Here is a 16,653-nt window from a genome sequence, read left to right on the forward strand (position 1 = left end):
CCGAATGCGAATAGCAATGTGTGAATGCGATCGAATTTCAGTTTTTGAAACGAGGTTTGAACGCAAAAAGACATTATATCCGGCAGTTGACGTGAGGTGCGTTCGATGACCATTCACTGCAGGAAATGTCAAAGAGCACCACGCCGTCTATCCAAACAGCAATGATTAGTCTATGAGCACATTAGCAGGGGCTACGTGGCCACGGTTCATGGTTTATTTACCTAAATGTACAACACTTTTGATTGCATAGCACAGCAGTGTCATGCTAACGCTAGCTAACGTGCGTGGTCAAACAACTCGTTTTTGTTAACGCACTTTTAAGTCGCAGGCGCTACAAATTTGACAACATGACACCACGATTAAGCAGAAAAATGTTGCGTAATGCTGAGTGCGTTGATCGACCGCATTAGTATTTAGCATTAGCTACACAAATAACACAAGTACCCATCAACAGTGTGCGATTTAGAATTCACTGCGTATTTCATTGTCAGCAAAACTGATCGCCACTTTTGACAGCATAGCATAGTCACGTTAACGCTAGCTAACATGCATCAAATCCGATTTCTCGTCTTCCTTCTCAGAGCACTTTGAAGTTGCAAATAGTTGTGCTCATAAGTTCCCATTCTGTAGGGGAAAATCAACTTATGAGCCCAACTGTATATGTGTGTGTGTGTGTGTGTGTGTGTGTATGTGTGTGTGTGGGGGTGGGTGGGGGGGTGGGCGGGCGGGCGGTTACGCCACGTATTGCTAGCTCACACAATAGCGCATCAATCACAAGTAAAAAAGGCCCACAAGTGGGCGTGCATCGTGACGTCAATGCGCTGAAAGGGGCCCAGGACAAAAGAGGGGCGGGGCTGGGCGGGGCGGGCCGGTCATCGGCCGCACCTTCGGCTCAGAACCATGTGAACCTTCGTACCCCCCCCTCTCCCCAATGCAAATATTTCACCGGGACGACCCGGTCGCCGCGGCGACACTTTACGAGGGGGTGGGACGCAAAGTCCAGGGGTCGCCGCGGGGAGGGGGGGGACACACACACCAAAACGTGAGGGTGAGGATGATGGCAGCTACAGCTCTACAGCTCCTTCAATTCCAAAGACTGATTTTTACGTTGTTGTTTTTTTGAAGTCCAGACATTTAATGCCATATTTACACACACACACGTATATATATATATAAAACCAATTAGTATTGATTAGTTTATTAAAGTAATTAGTTTATTAAAGTAATTGATAACTCTAGGTACTTAAAGTAACTCTAGGTACTTAAAGTGCTAAAATTATTTCGTTTTGGTACTAAAGCACTATAAGTACCCTAATAGATAATTAATTACTTCAATACTTCATTTACTTAAAGGAATTGCTTACTTTTGTACTCACCAGACATTTTTAGACCTTCCTTCAGCCAAACATTTAAAAAAATATATATATATATATTTAATCGATTGCCTGGACACCAACCCCCCCAAAAAAACAACCACCAACAAGGTAAAAACTGAAGCAAACGGATGAAAAGGTAAAAACACGTCTTTGGCAGCGAATGGGTGACGCATGCAACGATGAGCGGGCGACCCGCCGCCAAGGTTTTCCAGCAAACCTCCACTTGGTGTGAGGCGCGGCGCCTGGGTCGCCACGGCGACCCCGCCGCCAAGCACGCGTGACATCACGCCGCCAAACGGCTATAAAAGGCCGCCCGGGACCGGGCTCCTCAGACCCGTCCCTTCTGGGAGGAAGTTTTTTTTTTTTTTTTTCGTTTTCTCGCCCCGAGAGGACGACGTCCATCGACGACCGACGGAGGCTCCGTCGGGATTTTTTAAAGTTTTGGGCCGATCGCCGCGCCTGAGAATGGACGCCTCGGCCGTCTCCCGCCTCTCCCTCCTGGCGCTCGTCTTGGTCCTCGGACAGGCCGCCGAGTCCCGCCCGCCGTCTCGCGGCCGTGACGTCAAGGTCGGTCGGCGTCTCGCAAATTTACACACACACACACACACACACATATATATATATATATATATATATATATATATATATATATATATATATATATATATATATACATGCTTGGACACCTATGCTTGGGTGCACGAATGGTTGTTTGTAGCCGCGTGCCCTGTGATTGGCTGGCAACCAGTCCAGGGTGTCCTCCGTCTACTGTCCAAAGACTGCTGAGATAGGCGCCAGCAAGCCGGTGGCACACTTCCTCCCCCTTTCTTCATATTCCTTCTTGCTTTAATTCTTCCTTCCTCCTCCACTCTTCCTTTCCTTTGCAGCTTTCCTTCACATTTCTTCGTTCTTTCTCTCCTTCCTTCCCTCTTCCCCCTCCCTTCTTCAATTGTTCTCCGTTTCCTCACTTCCCTTTTTCACCTTCCTTCCTTCCTTCCTTCCCCCCCTTCAAGCCCTCCTTCACATCGATTCATTCTTTCTTTCCCTCCTTTTTTCACCTTCCTTCACATTTCTTCGTTCCTTCTTTCTCTCATTATTCCTCCTCCTTTCCTTCGCATTCCTTCCTACCTTTTTTCTCTCCCACCTTCCTTCACGGCTCCCTCCCTTCGTCACAAACTTTAAAAAATTTGGAAGAAAAAAAAGAATCTCCAAACTTAGTGTTTGAAAGGGATTTGAGGTGACAGAAAGCAGAACTCGGGTGCGGGCCGCCGCAGAAATGAGTTGGACGCCCGTGCCGTAAGTGAAAGAAGTTAAGAATTTGGCATGGCCTTCAAGCCGCGGCGTTTTGAGGACGAACATGCGACTGTGAGAAGTCGGCCCTCGGCGTGGAGCGCGGAAGCGGAGCCCCGCGCCGTCGGGACTTCCTTGAAGATGGGCGGAGGGAGGGGTTTTACCCGCCCGGGCAAGCCGGACAAGAGGCTCAAATCCATTCATCCCACCGCTAGCGCCGCCACAAAACAAAGAAGCGACGGATGCCTCCTCGGGACTTTGGGCGGGACCTCCTTCACGCTTTCAGCGCCAATGGGAGAAGGCGACCTGCGGACCAGACGGAATATCGTGCGCAATGTAAATGCAAACATGGAAGCTTGAGTTCCATTCCTCACTTTGAATAACACGCTTGTGCATGTAACGAATGTTTGGCATTCACGGTGCTCATTCGGCTTAATATTCGATAAGGGTTGCTACCCTCCATAAAAAAACATGCTCAAAATAATCCCCGAAATATATCATATTGCTCCTGTGAACTTGTAAATGACTCCTGGATCACTAGACATGTCAAATAAAAATGTACAAATTAAAGCACCTAAAAAGGTGTCTCTCTCTCTCTCTCCCTGCATTCATCAGGAACACACCAGCACCATCCCAAGGCAAACAAGTGAACTGCATTCATATTGTCAACCGTTACAATTCATATGATTCATTTAAAGTGTTTTTTTTAAACTATTCTTTGATTATTATGCACTGTCATTCTCATATGCATTTGATACATGTTCATAATGGAACAATATGGATTCGAAGGCTTTCGGGGCGTTTGGAAATGGCTAGCGATCCAATTGCGCACCTGGCTTGTGTCCTCAGGCCATGAGCGCGCTGTTCGGATCGCGGCTCTCCTCCCTCCTGATGGCGTCCCCGGCCCCGCCTTCCGAGGGCTCGGCCGGAGGTCCGGCGGCCCCCCCGGAAGTGGAGGCGCGGGCGGGGTCCCGCCTCCTGGCGGACGCCCTGCGGCGCCACGCCAAGATCAGGCGCCGCGGCGGCAAGTGGGCGTCGCTGGGAGGCCGAGGATGCTTCGGCTTGAAGATGGATCGCATCGGTGCCGTCAGCGGCCTGGGATGCTGAAGCGGGACGCGCTACCTCTGACCCCCGGCGAAGGATGCCGGAAGACGCAGACGAGACAGGCGCGTGTGAAACGTGTGCCGTTGTGCTGACAAGTTGTCGTCACGTGACAACATTCCGAATGTGTGGTGTGAACCTGAATTAAACAAAAAAAAAAAAAAGTCGTTTGTTTCCTTCGTCCATTTATTACAATCGCTTTACAATTACAACTGTTGTTATTGAATCAATCAGACGAAATGCTAACCGAAGCATTATTTTAGTGAGGCATTTATTTGACTATTTTTGTCGCTAGCCCGTAAGCGGCATACCCGTTTACCCATGCGTAAGCGGCGAGTGGCCAGCAGGCGGCGGCGCGGAGCCCCAAAACACGCCAGCGCCGCGCAGAAGCTTCGGTACGTCACGTGACGAGCTGGAATAGCCTCCGTCGGGCTATTGCTAACAGTTAGCATCGGACGCGAGGTGCAGCGGCTCGCTTTTCGCCTGCAAACCCGCGTCGTCGCCTTCCCGTCCCGGTCCGTTGTCTCCCGCAGCCATGTCGGCGGTGCAGCGAATGAAGGTGGCGAACGAGCGGCACAGCAAGACCATCACGCAGCGGGGACACGTCCAGAAGACCTCGGTCGGTAGCCGCAGCTAAGCTAGCCCGCTAACCGGAGCGAAGTGTGGTTTTTTTGTCGTCGATCCCGGAAACCGCACTCCCAAATGACTCTTTGCCTTGCAGCGGCCGGTCAACGAGGACAAGTCTCCGGTGGGTCCTTGGCTCCTGGCGCTCTTCGTCTTCGTGGTTTGTGGCTCGGGTGAGTCCACCCAGACTTCCTCCTCGTCACTCGGGAGGCTCGGAGCCTAACGTGCATTTTTTGGGTTGCAGCCATCTTCCAGATCATCCAGAGCATCAGACAGGGCATGTGATGACCTCGTAGACAATTCACACACTGTTCTCGTTTATAGTCATTGTTTAGTTTCTTTTCATTGTTGATCACATGTTAATTATTGTTTTTTTACACGTACATACAAAGCATGTGAAGTACACATCCCGCGATGCTTTGCTTTGTTGCTGTTCCGAGCGTGTCCGAATTAAAAGGCGGTATTTTCTCTACATGCCTGCTTTTGTGGAGGGTGTCGCGCAAAACAATTTGGACTGCGGCCTCGCCAGTCACAGTTGAATTCATTAAGACTCACTTGCAGTCAGAAATACCGGCGTTTTCAAAGTCCCGTGTGTTCCACGTGTACGAATGCATGCGTACCGTACCGACCGAGACAGTTCAATAAGGAGGGATGGACGTTTGCCTCCCGACCGCATCCGCCGAGCGGCAGGCAGCTTTACGTGGTCAGGCCTCGTTTCTCCAGCTCCCGGTTCTGCTTCAGCTCCTTGATCCTGCGCCCACACCCGTGTCAAATCGCGAGGGCGCCATTTGGGGGGGGGGGGGGCGAGGGAGCGCGGGTTACCGGTGCCTGCAGCGTCTCAGGAACCTCATGATCTTGCGCGCAGCCTGGTCCTGTTTCTTGGTCAGGAAGGTCCCCCTGGCGGACGCGACAGCTCGCCATCAACACCCGGATAAGAAGGGCGCGCGGCACGGCGGCGGCGGCGGGTTTTACTTGAGTTTGGGGTTGAGGCCCGCGCCGCCGCCCGGCCCCTGTTTGAGCCGCTCGTACTCCTTGTAGCTGCGGTAGTACTGCTGGATGAGCACGGCCGCGCGCCGGCTCTGCTGGAAGCGCTTCTGCTCGTAGTACGAGCGAAATTTGGACTGGATCAATATGGCCGCCTGGGTCATCTTCTTGTAGAGGGCGTACTGGGGAGGCGGGGGCGAGGAAGAGATTTGTTAGGGCGGGGGGATAAACAGGTGGCACAAATATTTTCTACATAAACGGGTTGCAAAACAAGAGGCGGCGTTGAAAGCTCAAAATCGCAAAGGCAAGAATTCAAAGTTCTGTTTTGTTTTTGCCATTTTTAGCTGTAAAAGGTTACTTTTGCCTACAGTTAATGTGAATAAATAAGTTGGCTATCCGTTGTTAATGTTTTGACGTACATATATGTCACTTCTGCTATAGGAAGTTTTCAAAATCTGATGGAAAAAGTAGCTTTTAACGACAGAGTCCAAGTGTTTGTATCAAAGCAGGTGTAATGACTGTCAGGCTTCCGCAAGCGAAGCTAGAAAGCGGGCTGGCTATACCCTACTGCGCGATTCCCCGTGCGCAAAACCCGACCAAGAGTCGACGGCGAGCAACGTTAGCATTTTCGCTAGTGCCGGGTATGTGCGGCATAAGTTAGCGTATGCAAAGGTTTTGCATTGCGACGGGGTCATTTCATTGACGTTTCGTATTGAGACGAATTGAGTTAGGTTTGATTTCCTCAATGTTATTTGTGTACATCTTTTCTCCTGCCTGAACAGGAAGCGTCTACAACTCTTTTCTGCCTGAAAGGCTTGCGTATTTTTCAGCTGTCCTGTCAGGTGGAGTTGAGCTGCACGGCCCGACGTACGGTGGGCTCGTCTCACTCACGCACACGTGCACACCGACGCACACAAATCTACATCTACTGGTCACCATATTACCTTGAGAGCTATCCATGTTAGCTAGCCAGAGAGAGAGGCAGAGAAACAGCAGTTTTAGCGTTAGTGAAGCCAGAGGACGCAAACCCGGGCCGGCCCGGCCCGCGCGGCCGAAAAATACCAGACCTTTCGGGTTTTTGAGTTAAAGCCACGGAGGAAAAAAAAGAAACCTACCTGTTTATATTTGCGGTAGCATCTCTGAATGACGGCCGCGGCCATGTCCTGCTGCTCCTTCAAGCGGCGACCCTGCGCGTACCATGCATTAATTAGCACATTTTCCGCACCCGATTGTAAATTCCGCCTTCGATGAACGGCCCATTTTAAAAGCATCCACTGGACGGAGCGGCGCCAAAGGGAACGGCAGCAAAACAATCAGCCGGGTCAAACTTTTGGCGCAGGTGAAAATGCCACCTTGTATCTCCGAAAGGCGTTCTGGATGATCCTGGCGGCCTCGTAGAGCTCCCTCTGCTCGCCGTCCGTCAGCGTCAGCAGAGCAAAGTCGCGCTCCATCCGCCCGTTGGCCGACGCGTTGAGGAACTCGGCCCACGCCGCCGAGGAGGGCGGGCGCAGCCTCTGGAGCGCCAATGCGCTGAGGGGCGAGGGAGGGCGCATCCGCCTGCGCGGAGTGGACCGAGCTTTTGCGTGAGTCCATTTTATGCTGGTAAACATCAATGTGTTTGTGGGCAAGCCGGCGGATTAATAAACGGTAAAAATGTGTCGCAAACCGCGACGTACGGACGATAACGTTTGACACGAGGGTCTTTTCTATGCCAACGACGTGGCCTTTGGCGTCTTGAATTTTCCCCCGTTAGCAGAGGCAACATTTTTCTGCCAGGGCGTTTGGTAAGCTGATTTTTCCTAACGAGGCGTTGGAGGTACCGGCGTGCTTGAGAAGGAGGCTTTAAAGCCCCGATCATTGCGGCGAGGCCTTCGGGGGCTACCTGGGCAGGGACTTTGTCTGCGCGTCGACCGTATCCAGGTAGGCGGCCAGCCAGGTGTCCTGAAGGTCCCGCCTCTCGCCGAGCGGCGACTCGGCCCCCCCGGCGAAGTCTTCGTGTTTGATCCGCTCCGGCGTCCCCTCGATGATTCGCTCCGCCAGCGCGGCCATGTCGGCCTAGGAGGACAAAGGGTCAACGCGCGCGTTGCCGCGGCGACCCATCTTCCGGCGCCGCCCGGCGGTCGCGCACCTCGTCTTCCTCGTCCTCTTCCTCGTCGCGGCTGCAGCTCAGAAGCTGCTCCGCCAGCGTCGGCGGCAGGCGGGGGGGCGCGGGGTCCTCGCTCGTACGCTCCGAATGCGGCGAGGCTGCGACAAACACTCGCGGGTTCGCTTTGAGGCCGCGGCTAAGCTGGTTCTTCGGTAGCGCGGCCTTATCATCGCCCCGATTGGGCCGACGTCAGAGTATTACGACTTTTGAAGACTAAGCAAAGCTTCCAAACGCTCGCAGACGTCACAGGGTGGCCGCTAGCGCCACCGGGTGAGTCGGCCATTCCTTGAAGGTGCGTTAGTGGGATTTTAACTTGAAATATTTTGACGCCGACGCTTGCGACTAATATCCAAACGTTTCAACGTTCAGCCTCCTCGACGGGCGAGGGCCCCGCAAAAAGAATTTCAGCGGTATAGCATGCATAAAGGTGCTTTTGGGAAGAGCGCCAAAAAAAAAAAGAAATAGATAAAATGCAGGCGTCGCTCCTGAAAGGTTACCTGGGCGCGGCTCCTCCGCAGGCAAGGAGGACGAGGACGACGAGGACGGGGACGAGGGGGAGGTGTCCATGGGGGCGGCCGAACTTTGGGAGGGGGACGACGCCGGGCTGCCGGAGGAGCTGAGGCCTGCGGCCACGGGAGGCGTCAGGGGCCCGACGGGGGCCCGACGGGGGCGGCGCCGGCGCGCGCCTCACCTGTGTCCGGGCTGGTGGAGGCGGGCGAGGCGGCGGCGCGCGCGTGGAGCTCCTCCAGCGCAGCGGCCAGGCACGTGTGTCCTCGCGAGCGGGCCACGGCCAGCGGCAGGCGGCCCAGCGAGTCCGGGATGCCCAGGGCCGCGCCGCTCCAGCCGTACAGGAGCCGGGCGGCCCCGCGGTGGCCCAGGGCGCACGCCCACATCTGAAAGGCGGCAAACTCCTCAGCGGGAGCCCCAGGCGGGGAGCCCCAGGCGGGGAGCCCCAGGCGGGCCGCCCGGCGGCTCGTACCAGCGGCGTGCAGGAGAAGTGGTCCACGTTGAGAGGGTCCACTTCCTGCTCCAGGTCCAAACTGTCGCTGTGCACTCGCCTACCAAACGCAAACCATTTGCCTTTGTACTTATTTGATTAGTAGCATTTTAATAAATAGTTGGCAAATGCGCTATCAATCACTTCAAGCATTGAATTTACATGTTATCTTCATGCTCATCTTGTTGAGTAATTCGATGTATAATATTTGCTTAATTTAATAGAATTGAATTTTAAAGATGATTCAAGATCGTTACTTTTATTTTCTTGTAATATTTTTGAGCGAGTATTGTATTTCATTCTTATTCAAATGTATATTTACTTTTGTAATTAATTCATTTAATTCAACCTTCATTGGTTAATTCATTCATATATTAGTTTACATTACTCATGTGAAGAATGCGTATCTAACGTTTCCAAAAGGTGCTAATCAGAATGCATTGACATTTTTTTTAGCCCTCCGTCATAGTTCATAATTAGTTAATACTAACAAAACGTTGAACAATGCTTTATTCAACTAAACGGTAAATCAATGACTTTCTTTGAAAAACAACTGATGTTATTTTATGAGTAAAATAAACCAACACTTTTTTTTAACCATTGACCACATCATGAAGATTTAATACATGATTGTCATGAAGAAGTAGAAATCCAAAGACAGATATTTGTCATCTTTTCAAAGGATGGATTTGAAGAATTTTACCTGATCAAAAAGACCTTAAGCATTCTAACCCCAACCCAGCGGTGCGTTCAAGTTGACGCGTGCGTACCTCCAGGTGATGAGCGTGCGTATGAGGTGCGTGTAACCCTGCGCGGCGGCCAGATGGAGCAGCGTCATCCCGCGGTGCCGCGGCGCGTGCTGAAGGCGCTCTGGGTCGCCCCCGCTCCAGCGCACGCCCCGCATCATCCTCTCGCACACTCGCACGATCCTCCTCTCGAACCACTGGGCCGACTGGCGCGTGCGCGCGAGCCGTTAGCCGCCGGTGCGCGCGAGCCGTTGGCCGGCGGTGCGCGCGAGCCGTTAGCCGGCGGTGCGCGCGAGCCGTTAGCCGCCGGTCCCCCCTTACCTGCTCGCGGTCTTCGGGCGGGGGCGGGGCCGAATGCTGCCGCTGCTGTTGGGGCGGCGGGCGCTGTTGGCGCTCCGCCAGGTCGCGCGCCGCCATGGCCGCCATCCGCCGCTCCATCTGCTCCAGCCGCTCCAGGATGGACACCCTGAATTGATTGTCTGGGCGACAGCGCAAGAAAAACGATTCCCGTTGTGCACATAATACTTTTGGAAAGAGACCATCAAGGATCGCCGTCGGTATTTGCCGGTTACGTTGATTAAATATCCCACGGACGAAGTTCGTTACGTTTTCAGTTAAAAATCTGCCGGCCACTTTTGTAATTGAAATCTAAGATCATAAAATTTGAACAGTTATGTTGTTGTTCTGACGTATGGAGGAGCGAATGAGCCAAAATTCAAGAAATAAATGACGCTCGATCTAAATGGCACTTTTAATTAGCGAAAGCTTTTATGAATGAAACTTAATGAATAAAAGCTTTATTTCATTCATGACGCTGAATCCATGAAACGTTTAATTCATTCGACCGTAATTAATGAATGAAACACATTTATTTCATTATTGACTCTTTTAATGAATGAAACATTGATTTCATTCATGACACTTTTAATTCATTAATGGAACATTGAATTCATTAATGACACTTATTTAATGAGGCACCGCGTTCAAGTTTGATGGGCGAGCTCCAACACCTGCTCGGTCAGTCCCCATGCATTTATGCCCTTCCATAGTCCGGACTTTTAATACGAAAGTAGTTCCTTATTTTTTTCGCATTTTTTTTCAAGTAAAGGAAGTTCCGAAAACAACCGGCGCCGAACCTGTTTAAAAAAAAAAAAAAAAAAAAGCACAGACCGTCCAACGAGAGCCAGTCGAGCTGCGAGCTGGGCAGGGAGCTGGCGTTCCTGGCGCGGTACTCGAACAGGACCGACGAGGACACGGAACCCGCCGACTCCACCACCTGGAGACACACCAGACCGGCCTGGTGGGCTGCGGCCAGAGAAAGGCGGCGTCCAGTTAGACTTTGGGCGCGCTGGCGCCTCGGTCCGAGAGGGCGCGCGCACCGGGGCAGTAGCAGCGCAGCACGCCGGGCTGGATCAGCGAAGCCGGGACGGCGCTCTGATCGAACACGCACGAGTATCGACCCGACCGCTCGCTCCACGGTCCGGTGATCAGTACTTTGACCCCGCCCTGCGCAAAACACACGCGGCGGGATTGACGCTCCCGAACGAGCCCTCCGGCGGGCCGGCGGCTCGCCGCTCACCTCCGGGTACGACCACTCGGGCGAGAAGTCCGTGATGGAGGCGAGCGGCGACGAAGACGGCAGCGGGTGAGGAAAGGGCAGGAAGGAGCTGGAGGGGGAGGGCTGCGGGGGCACCACGTAGCGAATCCCGGCCGAGAAGACGGGGGGAGGGGGCGGCGCCGCCGCCGCCGCCGCCGACTCGGGACCGGCCTCCGCCGCGACGAGGTCCGAGATGAGGTCCGGGAACTGGCTGTCGAAGGAGATTTCCAGCTCCTCCGCTCCGTGCCGGGTGTCCATGGGAGGGGGGTCGGCCTCGGGGGCCGCCGCGTTGGCCCGCTTGGCCGCCTGGATGGAGGTTTCCATGGCGACGTCCTCCCGCGGGCCGGGGGAGGCGGGGGGATGGGCCGGGCGGGCGTAGGGCCGCCCCTGCGACGACCGCTTGGGCTGCAACACGTGGACACGTTGCCGTGGCGATTGTGCAAAACGCACTCAAACGTATTTTCAAGGGACGCGAGGACGCGAAGTCATTATAGAGAAACACGTCTCGCTGTCAACTGAAAACGACGCGGCCCGCTCAATGTTGGGGGAAACAACCAATCGCAGCGACCACCCCGAGAAAACAAGATGAAGTGCGATTGGTGTCATTTTCACGCGCGCGGTATTCTTAGACGACACCTGCGAGAAGTTACTTCTATTAACCGCACATTTATATTGAAATAATACGTTTCATGATTCCATTTCATGAAACCCTGATAAAGACGGAGGTGTTGCGTCACACTATGTGAGGAAAATCTATAGCTGAGCCCACTAAATGAACTAAATAAAGCAATTTTCCCACGTTAAAAACGCTATTTTTATGGTGGGTATCATGGCGCTGGCCCGCGGGCCTCGAGCTTGGGACCGGCGCTATACATTGACGTAGAATCCACCTCTGACTTCCTCGCGCCAATTAAAGTGGGTCCCGTCCCGAAACATAAGCGATGGACGTCGCCGCGCGGGATGAGGGCGGGATGGCAGATCTTAGTCGCAGGCGCCGACAAAAGACGGGGACGCCCCCGGGCGAGCGTCTCACCTGCGGCGGCTCGGCGGCGGGGGGGAAGTCACGCCCCCGCTCCTTCTCCCGGTCCGCCGGCACCCCCGCGGCCCCCGGGGGCTCCAGACAGAGCGGCGGCAGGGGCGGCGGCGCCGAGGAAGCGGGCGACAGGAGGAAGGAGGGCGGAAGCGAGGCCGAGTCCTTGCGCTCCGTCTCGCAGGAGGACGACGAGAGCGAGGAGGGGGGCGAGATGGACGAGGGCGGGGTGGACGTGGGGGACAGCGCCAGCGGGGACGGGGAGAGCGGCGAGGAGGAGGAGCAGGTGACGGGAGGGAGGGGCCCGCCGTACGTCTGGCCCCGCTTGGGGGAGTTCAGGAAGGAGTCGGGGTCAAAAGCGGGCGGGAGGAACGGCGGGGGGAGAGCGGGTGAGGAGAAAGTCACGGGAGGGGAGGCGGAGGAGGAAGGCGCGAGGAGCAGGCTTCCGAGGACGGGGGAGGGAAGGAGGGTGAGGGAGAGGGTGTGGCGCGCAGGAGCCGAGGGCGAGGGCGGGCGGGGCGAGGGGGGCTTGCGGTGGGGAGGGAGGGGGGGCGAGAGGAGCAACTGGCCGGAGCGGCCCGGCGCCAGGCTCTCCTTGGGGGGGTCCTCCCCGCCTCCCCCGGAGACGGCGGTCGCCATGACGATGACCGCGTTGTGCGGCAGCGCCACCGCGGTCAGCGGGGGGGACCTGCCAAATTCCGGATGAGCGATTGGGATTCGTTTTCGTGACGTTTGATTGGTTTTCAAAAGGCTAAATTGGGAAATGGAGATTTTGCGACAGAATGCTGGACGGGCGCTTGACAGAGAAATATGCTCATCTTAAACATTTTTTTTCTGCAAAAAATGGGAAAAGATAAATGGGTCCCCCTATGCGCGTTATGCAAGATATGAACTTTGCTCAAATTCATTTAAAGGAAGGGCATGTGTCAGGCGCGATATATCAATCAATCAATCAATCAAATTTTATTTATATAGCCCTAAATCACCGAAGTCTATCAAAAATAAATACATAAAGTCGCCGTCTGCCAAAACCGTTCCCGCTGAAACGGGCTAAATCCGTTTCCCGTCTCTTGAAGGGCCACTTACGTGGACGTGGGGCCCGGAGAGGAGGCGGGGCTTCCCTGCGCCTGGAGCTGGGGCAATTTGACGTCGCCCCCGTCGACCCCCTGCTCCCCCGTCTCCGAGGACGGCGGCGAGGACGATGACGGCGGCAGCTTGGGGGAGATGATCCGATGTTTGGTGCTGTTGCAGCTGTGGGGGACGTTCCCTCCTGAAACACAAAGCGCCACGTTGGCCCGACGACTTTCTCTGCACGCTAATACGGGATTGGAAGTCAAAAATCGGCCGACTTCAAAACCCGCACATGCAGTAATGCTGGGCTGGGAGCGCTGGTCGCCAATAGCTCGACGCGTCTCCGGTAGCGGCTGACGTACGGCGCATTTCAACGCATTGGACATTTATTACCCACACAACGATAAGCAGTCAGCATCGACCGAGAAGAATAACAATATTTAACAATGTCGTATTATTAAAAAGACTAGTGTTAGCTATTGTGTCAAGAGAGCGTCCGCCCCATTGACAAAAAAAATAAATAAAATAATAAGAATGTGAGTGGCCAACCATCTGTTAATCAACGCGAGGGGCTCTCTCCTGATTGGATCCCAGCGCGACCATCGACAAACGAGGGCGGGAGTTGTAACCCCCTGGCGCTCATTCTTTACCTTTTGTAAATGGAATTTCAAGTGTAAACTCTTGCTTTTGAATATTTGCTCAGCTACTTGAGTCTCTCTAGTTAGATGTCCGCACGCCTACTCGAGGGACTCGTGGGGATGCCTACAAGACGCGGACACCGATGATTGGCTCCCGGCAACCCACTTTCGCTCAGAAGTCGAAATGCACTCCTCGTCGGTGCCCGCATCTTGTAGGAGCGCCCTCCGAGCTGACTGACGGTTTTGCACTCAGGGGGCCTTACCCCGGCTGCCGTTGCAGAGGCAGGCGTGCGTTCGCGGCTGCGGTTTAGTTCTCTGCCGCTCCAGGATGAGCTGCACCAGATCCTCGATGCTGAACTCGCCGCTCCCGCCCAAACACTTGATGCTGTGAACTAAAAGGCGCGCGTCGTCCGTGTCCGCGCGGCGTGCGCGGCGCGGCGCGGCGGCCCGGGGGCGACTTCTTACACATTGGCTTGAGCTGACCCAGCAAGTCGTCGCGGCTCCACTTGACGCTGTCGTGCCGACCGGTCACGGCGCACAGCAGCGGACTGCATTTCCCAGAATCCTCCAGGGAGGGCACGTTCAGGTAATGGACCAGTACAATGTCCGGATTCTTTTCAAACGCAAATGGCACAGGTGCAACTAAAGTTATGGGAAGCGCCGGATTAACTCTTTGAGTGCCAAGGACGCGAAATGAGATCGAAGGGAAGAATCCTCCAGGGTTCAAGATCGACGGGCTGGCACTCAAGGGCTACCGTTAAAGAGATGAAGAGACGGGCCGTTTACCTGCAGCAGCCAGTAGCAGCGGCGGTGGAATGTTGGCACGATGGCGGAATGGACGTAGTTACCGTAGAGACACTGCAAAGCACGGTTAGCCGGGTGAGGGCGCAGATGTGGGCGGGGCGGGGCGGGGCTGGGCGGGGCGGCCGCTCACCTCCATGCCCTGCACCTTCAGCTTCATGTGGTCCTCTCGGGTGTCCTTCCCATCCTTGCGTTTCTTCCAACAGTAGCCGTCCTTCCTGTACTTGACCTTCTTCCTGTTGTACAGGATGATGCTGCCATTCTTCGGCCTGAAAAATCCCGCCGTCAGTCGAGGCCGCCGTCTTCGACTGAGCGTGTGCAAGCGAGAGAGAGCGCGAGCGGGCGAGCGTACCTGGTTTTCAGGGTGCAGGAGAGCCACTCGTCATGCTTGTCGAAGCTTACCAGATAGGACGCGATCTCCTGCGCGCACGCGCATGTTTGTCATGCTACGTTTGTGAAGACATCCATTGACAAAACCCAATCCCTAACCCGAACTTGAACGCCCGGGTGTCTGCACTAACCTGGCATTATTATCACCCGACTTGAGCTGACTTTGAAAGCCTCATAACGATTTTGCTTTCAACTCACAGCCCTTGGTTTAGCCCTATCCATACTTATATACTGCACATTTTGGGGGGGAATCCGCATCCCCTTTATGTACAGAGATTGCAAGACATGTGATAACAGCAGAAGTAACTTTTCTCTATATTTATATATTGATGAACTTGAAATAGGAATATTTGAAAAAGGAATACTTTATACGTCACAATGAGAGTGATATGACTTGTGAAGACCTTTGCATTATGGGAGTGCGGGCTCAGCCAATCATCCAAGTCATCCATCCCGGTGGTTTCGTCGTCCCGACGCAAAAATTTCTACTGCACCCTGTTTGCCAATTGCCGTTGAAAGGATTGGTGCAAAAGTCTGGGGAAATGCATGCTAAAACGCAGGGTTTTTCCAATTTTGAATGGCAGTAAATGAGCCTGACGCGGGCTCAATTTGACACGTGCCGGGTATACCTCTGGACCTCCCGCATTTTCCCGCAAGTTTCAACGAGTTCTTACGTTTTTCTATAACGGCAACGGAATTTAGACGACGACGACGACGCGGCGGGGATAGAAAAGTTGGTCGCTTTCACTGACCTCGTTAGTGTTCCATCTGAGACGCTCGTTGGGCAGGCATGACGAGCGAGGGAGGCAGTCCAGCAGCTTGTTCCTCTGTCCTTTGCTCTCTGACACACACGCGACAAAATCCATCCGACTTTTGATCTCGCCGCCGCGTTACCATAGCAACAGAGCTGACAAGTACCAACCGGTGCGCGCTGTGGAAACCATCTCCTTGTTGCTCATGGCGACGAATCCATGCAAGGTGGACTCACGCGACGCGCGGCCACCTACACTTAGCCACTACACACAAACACACACGGGCTCGACACGCAGCGGCCAACTGTGGGAAAACACGGTTCCTTGTTGCCTAGCAACCGCCGTAAAAGGGAACCCTCGCTCGCGGAGGCCCCGATCGGACAGGCGACTCGCTTAGCTGCGTGACCGACTGCCGGTCCATCGCCGCCGGTCACGAGCCACGTCAGTCCCGGAAGCCAACTTTTGCTTTCCTTTTTTTTTTTTTTTTTTTTTTAACTATTCGACTAGATCGGATCTCCTCCGTAACGCGCCGAGCTAAAGCAACAGGCGGCGATACGAGTCAAAGTGGGAATCCAATTCATCTTTGGCTGCGCTCAAGTAGCCCAGCTGCGCTAGCCGTGCTAGCGGCGCTCGTTTCACGCCGTCGGGAGAAGCCGGCCGAGACTTTAACGCCGAGCGCGGCGGTATCGGCCGCCGCCGCGGCCGGGGACGAGTCGGGGAATAGGTGCGTTTCGACGCGAGCGCCTCCACTAACTACTTTACCTTCCGCCTTCAGCCCGGCAGCCATCTTCCGTCCCTCTGACGTCTTTGCGCCGATACCGTAATGCCCGGTAGAAGGCTTTTACCGTAATGCCGGCTCGCCTGGGGCTGGCCGCTACGGCCCTCGAATAAAAACGCTTCTTTTTTTTTCGCTCAGTCTGGACGATTACGCTTTTACAGTTATCTAAAGAAGGTTTGACTAATGAAATCAATTGCTTTTAAATCGTGTGCTGAATGTTCAGACAAGCATTTTGTAAAATTAGACTTCATAACACCAATAAATAGGATGTTAACGATTGAACAGGTTGAGCGCTCTGATTAATTCCGCAGTGCGCGATTTGGCCGCCGGGT

At 54.1% G+C, this 16,653-nt stretch overlaps 3 protein-coding genes across 6 annotated transcripts; 2 read left to right on the forward strand and 1 right to left on the reverse strand.

Moving 5' to 3' along the window:
• The first annotated feature begins 1,841 nt into the window (after positions 1–1,841).
• nppcl2 (natriuretic peptide C-like 2) lies at positions 1,842–3,789 on the forward strand. The gene is made up of 2 exons (XM_088409912.1): positions 1,842–1,943; positions 3,516–3,789. Exons 1-2 carry the CDS (start codon positions 1,842–1,844, stop codon positions 3,771–3,773), a joined length of 360 nt encoding a protein of 119 aa, XP_088266038.1. The 3' UTR covers positions 3,774–3,789.
• A 360-nt stretch (positions 3,790–4,149) lies between these two features.
• LOC148425938 (stress-associated endoplasmic reticulum protein 1) lies at positions 4,150–4,863 on the forward strand. Its single transcript, XM_088409911.1, has 3 exons — positions 4,150–4,386; positions 4,489–4,564; positions 4,636–4,863. The coding sequence occupies exons 1-3, from the start codon at positions 4,303–4,305 to the stop codon at positions 4,674–4,676; spliced, it is 201 nt and encodes a 66-aa protein (XP_088266037.1). The 5' UTR covers positions 4,150–4,302; the 3' UTR covers positions 4,677–4,863.
• camta2 (calmodulin binding transcription activator 2) lies at positions 4,703–16,377 on the reverse strand. 4 transcript variants are annotated; one of them, XM_088409906.1, is made up of 26 exons: positions 16,306–16,377; positions 15,714–15,807; positions 15,544–15,632; positions 14,754–14,821; positions 14,535–14,670; positions 14,387–14,458; positions 14,066–14,213; positions 13,864–13,992; positions 12,978–13,161; positions 11,895–12,579; positions 10,844–11,266; positions 10,644–10,770; positions 10,435–10,569; positions 9,586–9,743; positions 9,289–9,470; positions 8,501–8,579; positions 8,213–8,414; positions 8,019–8,144; positions 7,504–7,619; positions 7,258–7,430; positions 6,728–6,932; positions 6,491–6,562; positions 6,320–6,340; positions 5,364–5,557; positions 5,214–5,288; positions 4,703–5,142 (listed from the first exon to the last, which is right to left on the reverse strand). In XM_088409906.1, the coding sequence occupies exons 2-26, from the start codon at positions 15,748–15,750 to the stop codon at positions 5,088–5,090; spliced, it is 3,891 nt and encodes a 1,296-aa protein (XP_088266032.1). In that variant the 5' UTR covers positions 15,751–15,807; positions 16,306–16,377; the 3' UTR covers positions 4,703–5,087. The 4 variants fall into 4 exon arrangements, with proteins under 4 accessions (XP_088266032.1, XP_088266033.1, XP_088266035.1 ...); XM_088409907.1 differs by lacking the exon at positions 6,320–6,340; XM_088409908.1 differs by lacking the exons at positions 4,703–5,142; positions 5,214–5,288 and having other exon boundaries at positions 5,432–5,557; positions 10,435–10,561.
• Between the last annotated feature and the right edge of the window lie 276 nt (positions 16,378–16,653).

This window comes from Hippichthys cyanospilos, chromosome 3 (genome assembly GCF_059441005.1).
Source record: "Hippichthys cyanospilos isolate Australia breed blue-spotted pipefish chromosome 3, RoL_Hcya_1.0, whole genome shotgun sequence".
Taxonomy (NCBI): Eukaryota; Metazoa; Chordata; class Actinopteri; order Syngnathiformes; family Syngnathidae; genus Hippichthys; species Hippichthys cyanospilos.

Coding starts and splice junctions, on each gene's coding strand:
- nppcl2 (XM_088409912.1), top strand. CDS start 1,842: ATGGACGCCTCGGCCGTCTCCCGCCTCTCCCTCCTGGCGCTCGTCTTG. Junction 1,944..3,515: donor CTCGCGGCCGTGACGTCAAG/GTCGGTCGGCGT, acceptor TTGTGTCCTCAG/GCCATGAGCGCGCTGTTCGG.
- LOC148425938 (XM_088409911.1), top strand. CDS start 4,303: ATGTCGGCGGTGCAGCGAATGAAGGTGGCGAACGAGCGGCACAGCAAG. Junction 4,387..4,488: donor GACACGTCCAGAAGACCTCG/GTCGGTAGCCGC, acceptor TTTGCCTTGCAG/CGGCCGGTCAACGAGGACAA. Junction 4,565..4,635: donor CTTCGTGGTTTGTGGCTCGG/GTGAGTCCACCC, acceptor TTTGGGTTGCAG/CCATCTTCCAGATCATCCAG.
- camta2 (XM_088409906.1), bottom strand. CDS start 15,750: ATGAGCAACAAGGAGATGGTTTCCACAGCGCGCACCG. Junction 10,771..10,843: donor CCGAGTGGTCGTACCCGGAG/GTGAGCGGCGAG, acceptor TGTTTTGCGCAG/GGCGGGGTCAAAGTACTGAT. Junction 7,620..8,018: donor TGCGGAGGAGCCGCGCCCAG/GTAACCTTTCAG, acceptor TGTTTGTCGCAG/CCTCGCCGCATTCGGAGCGT.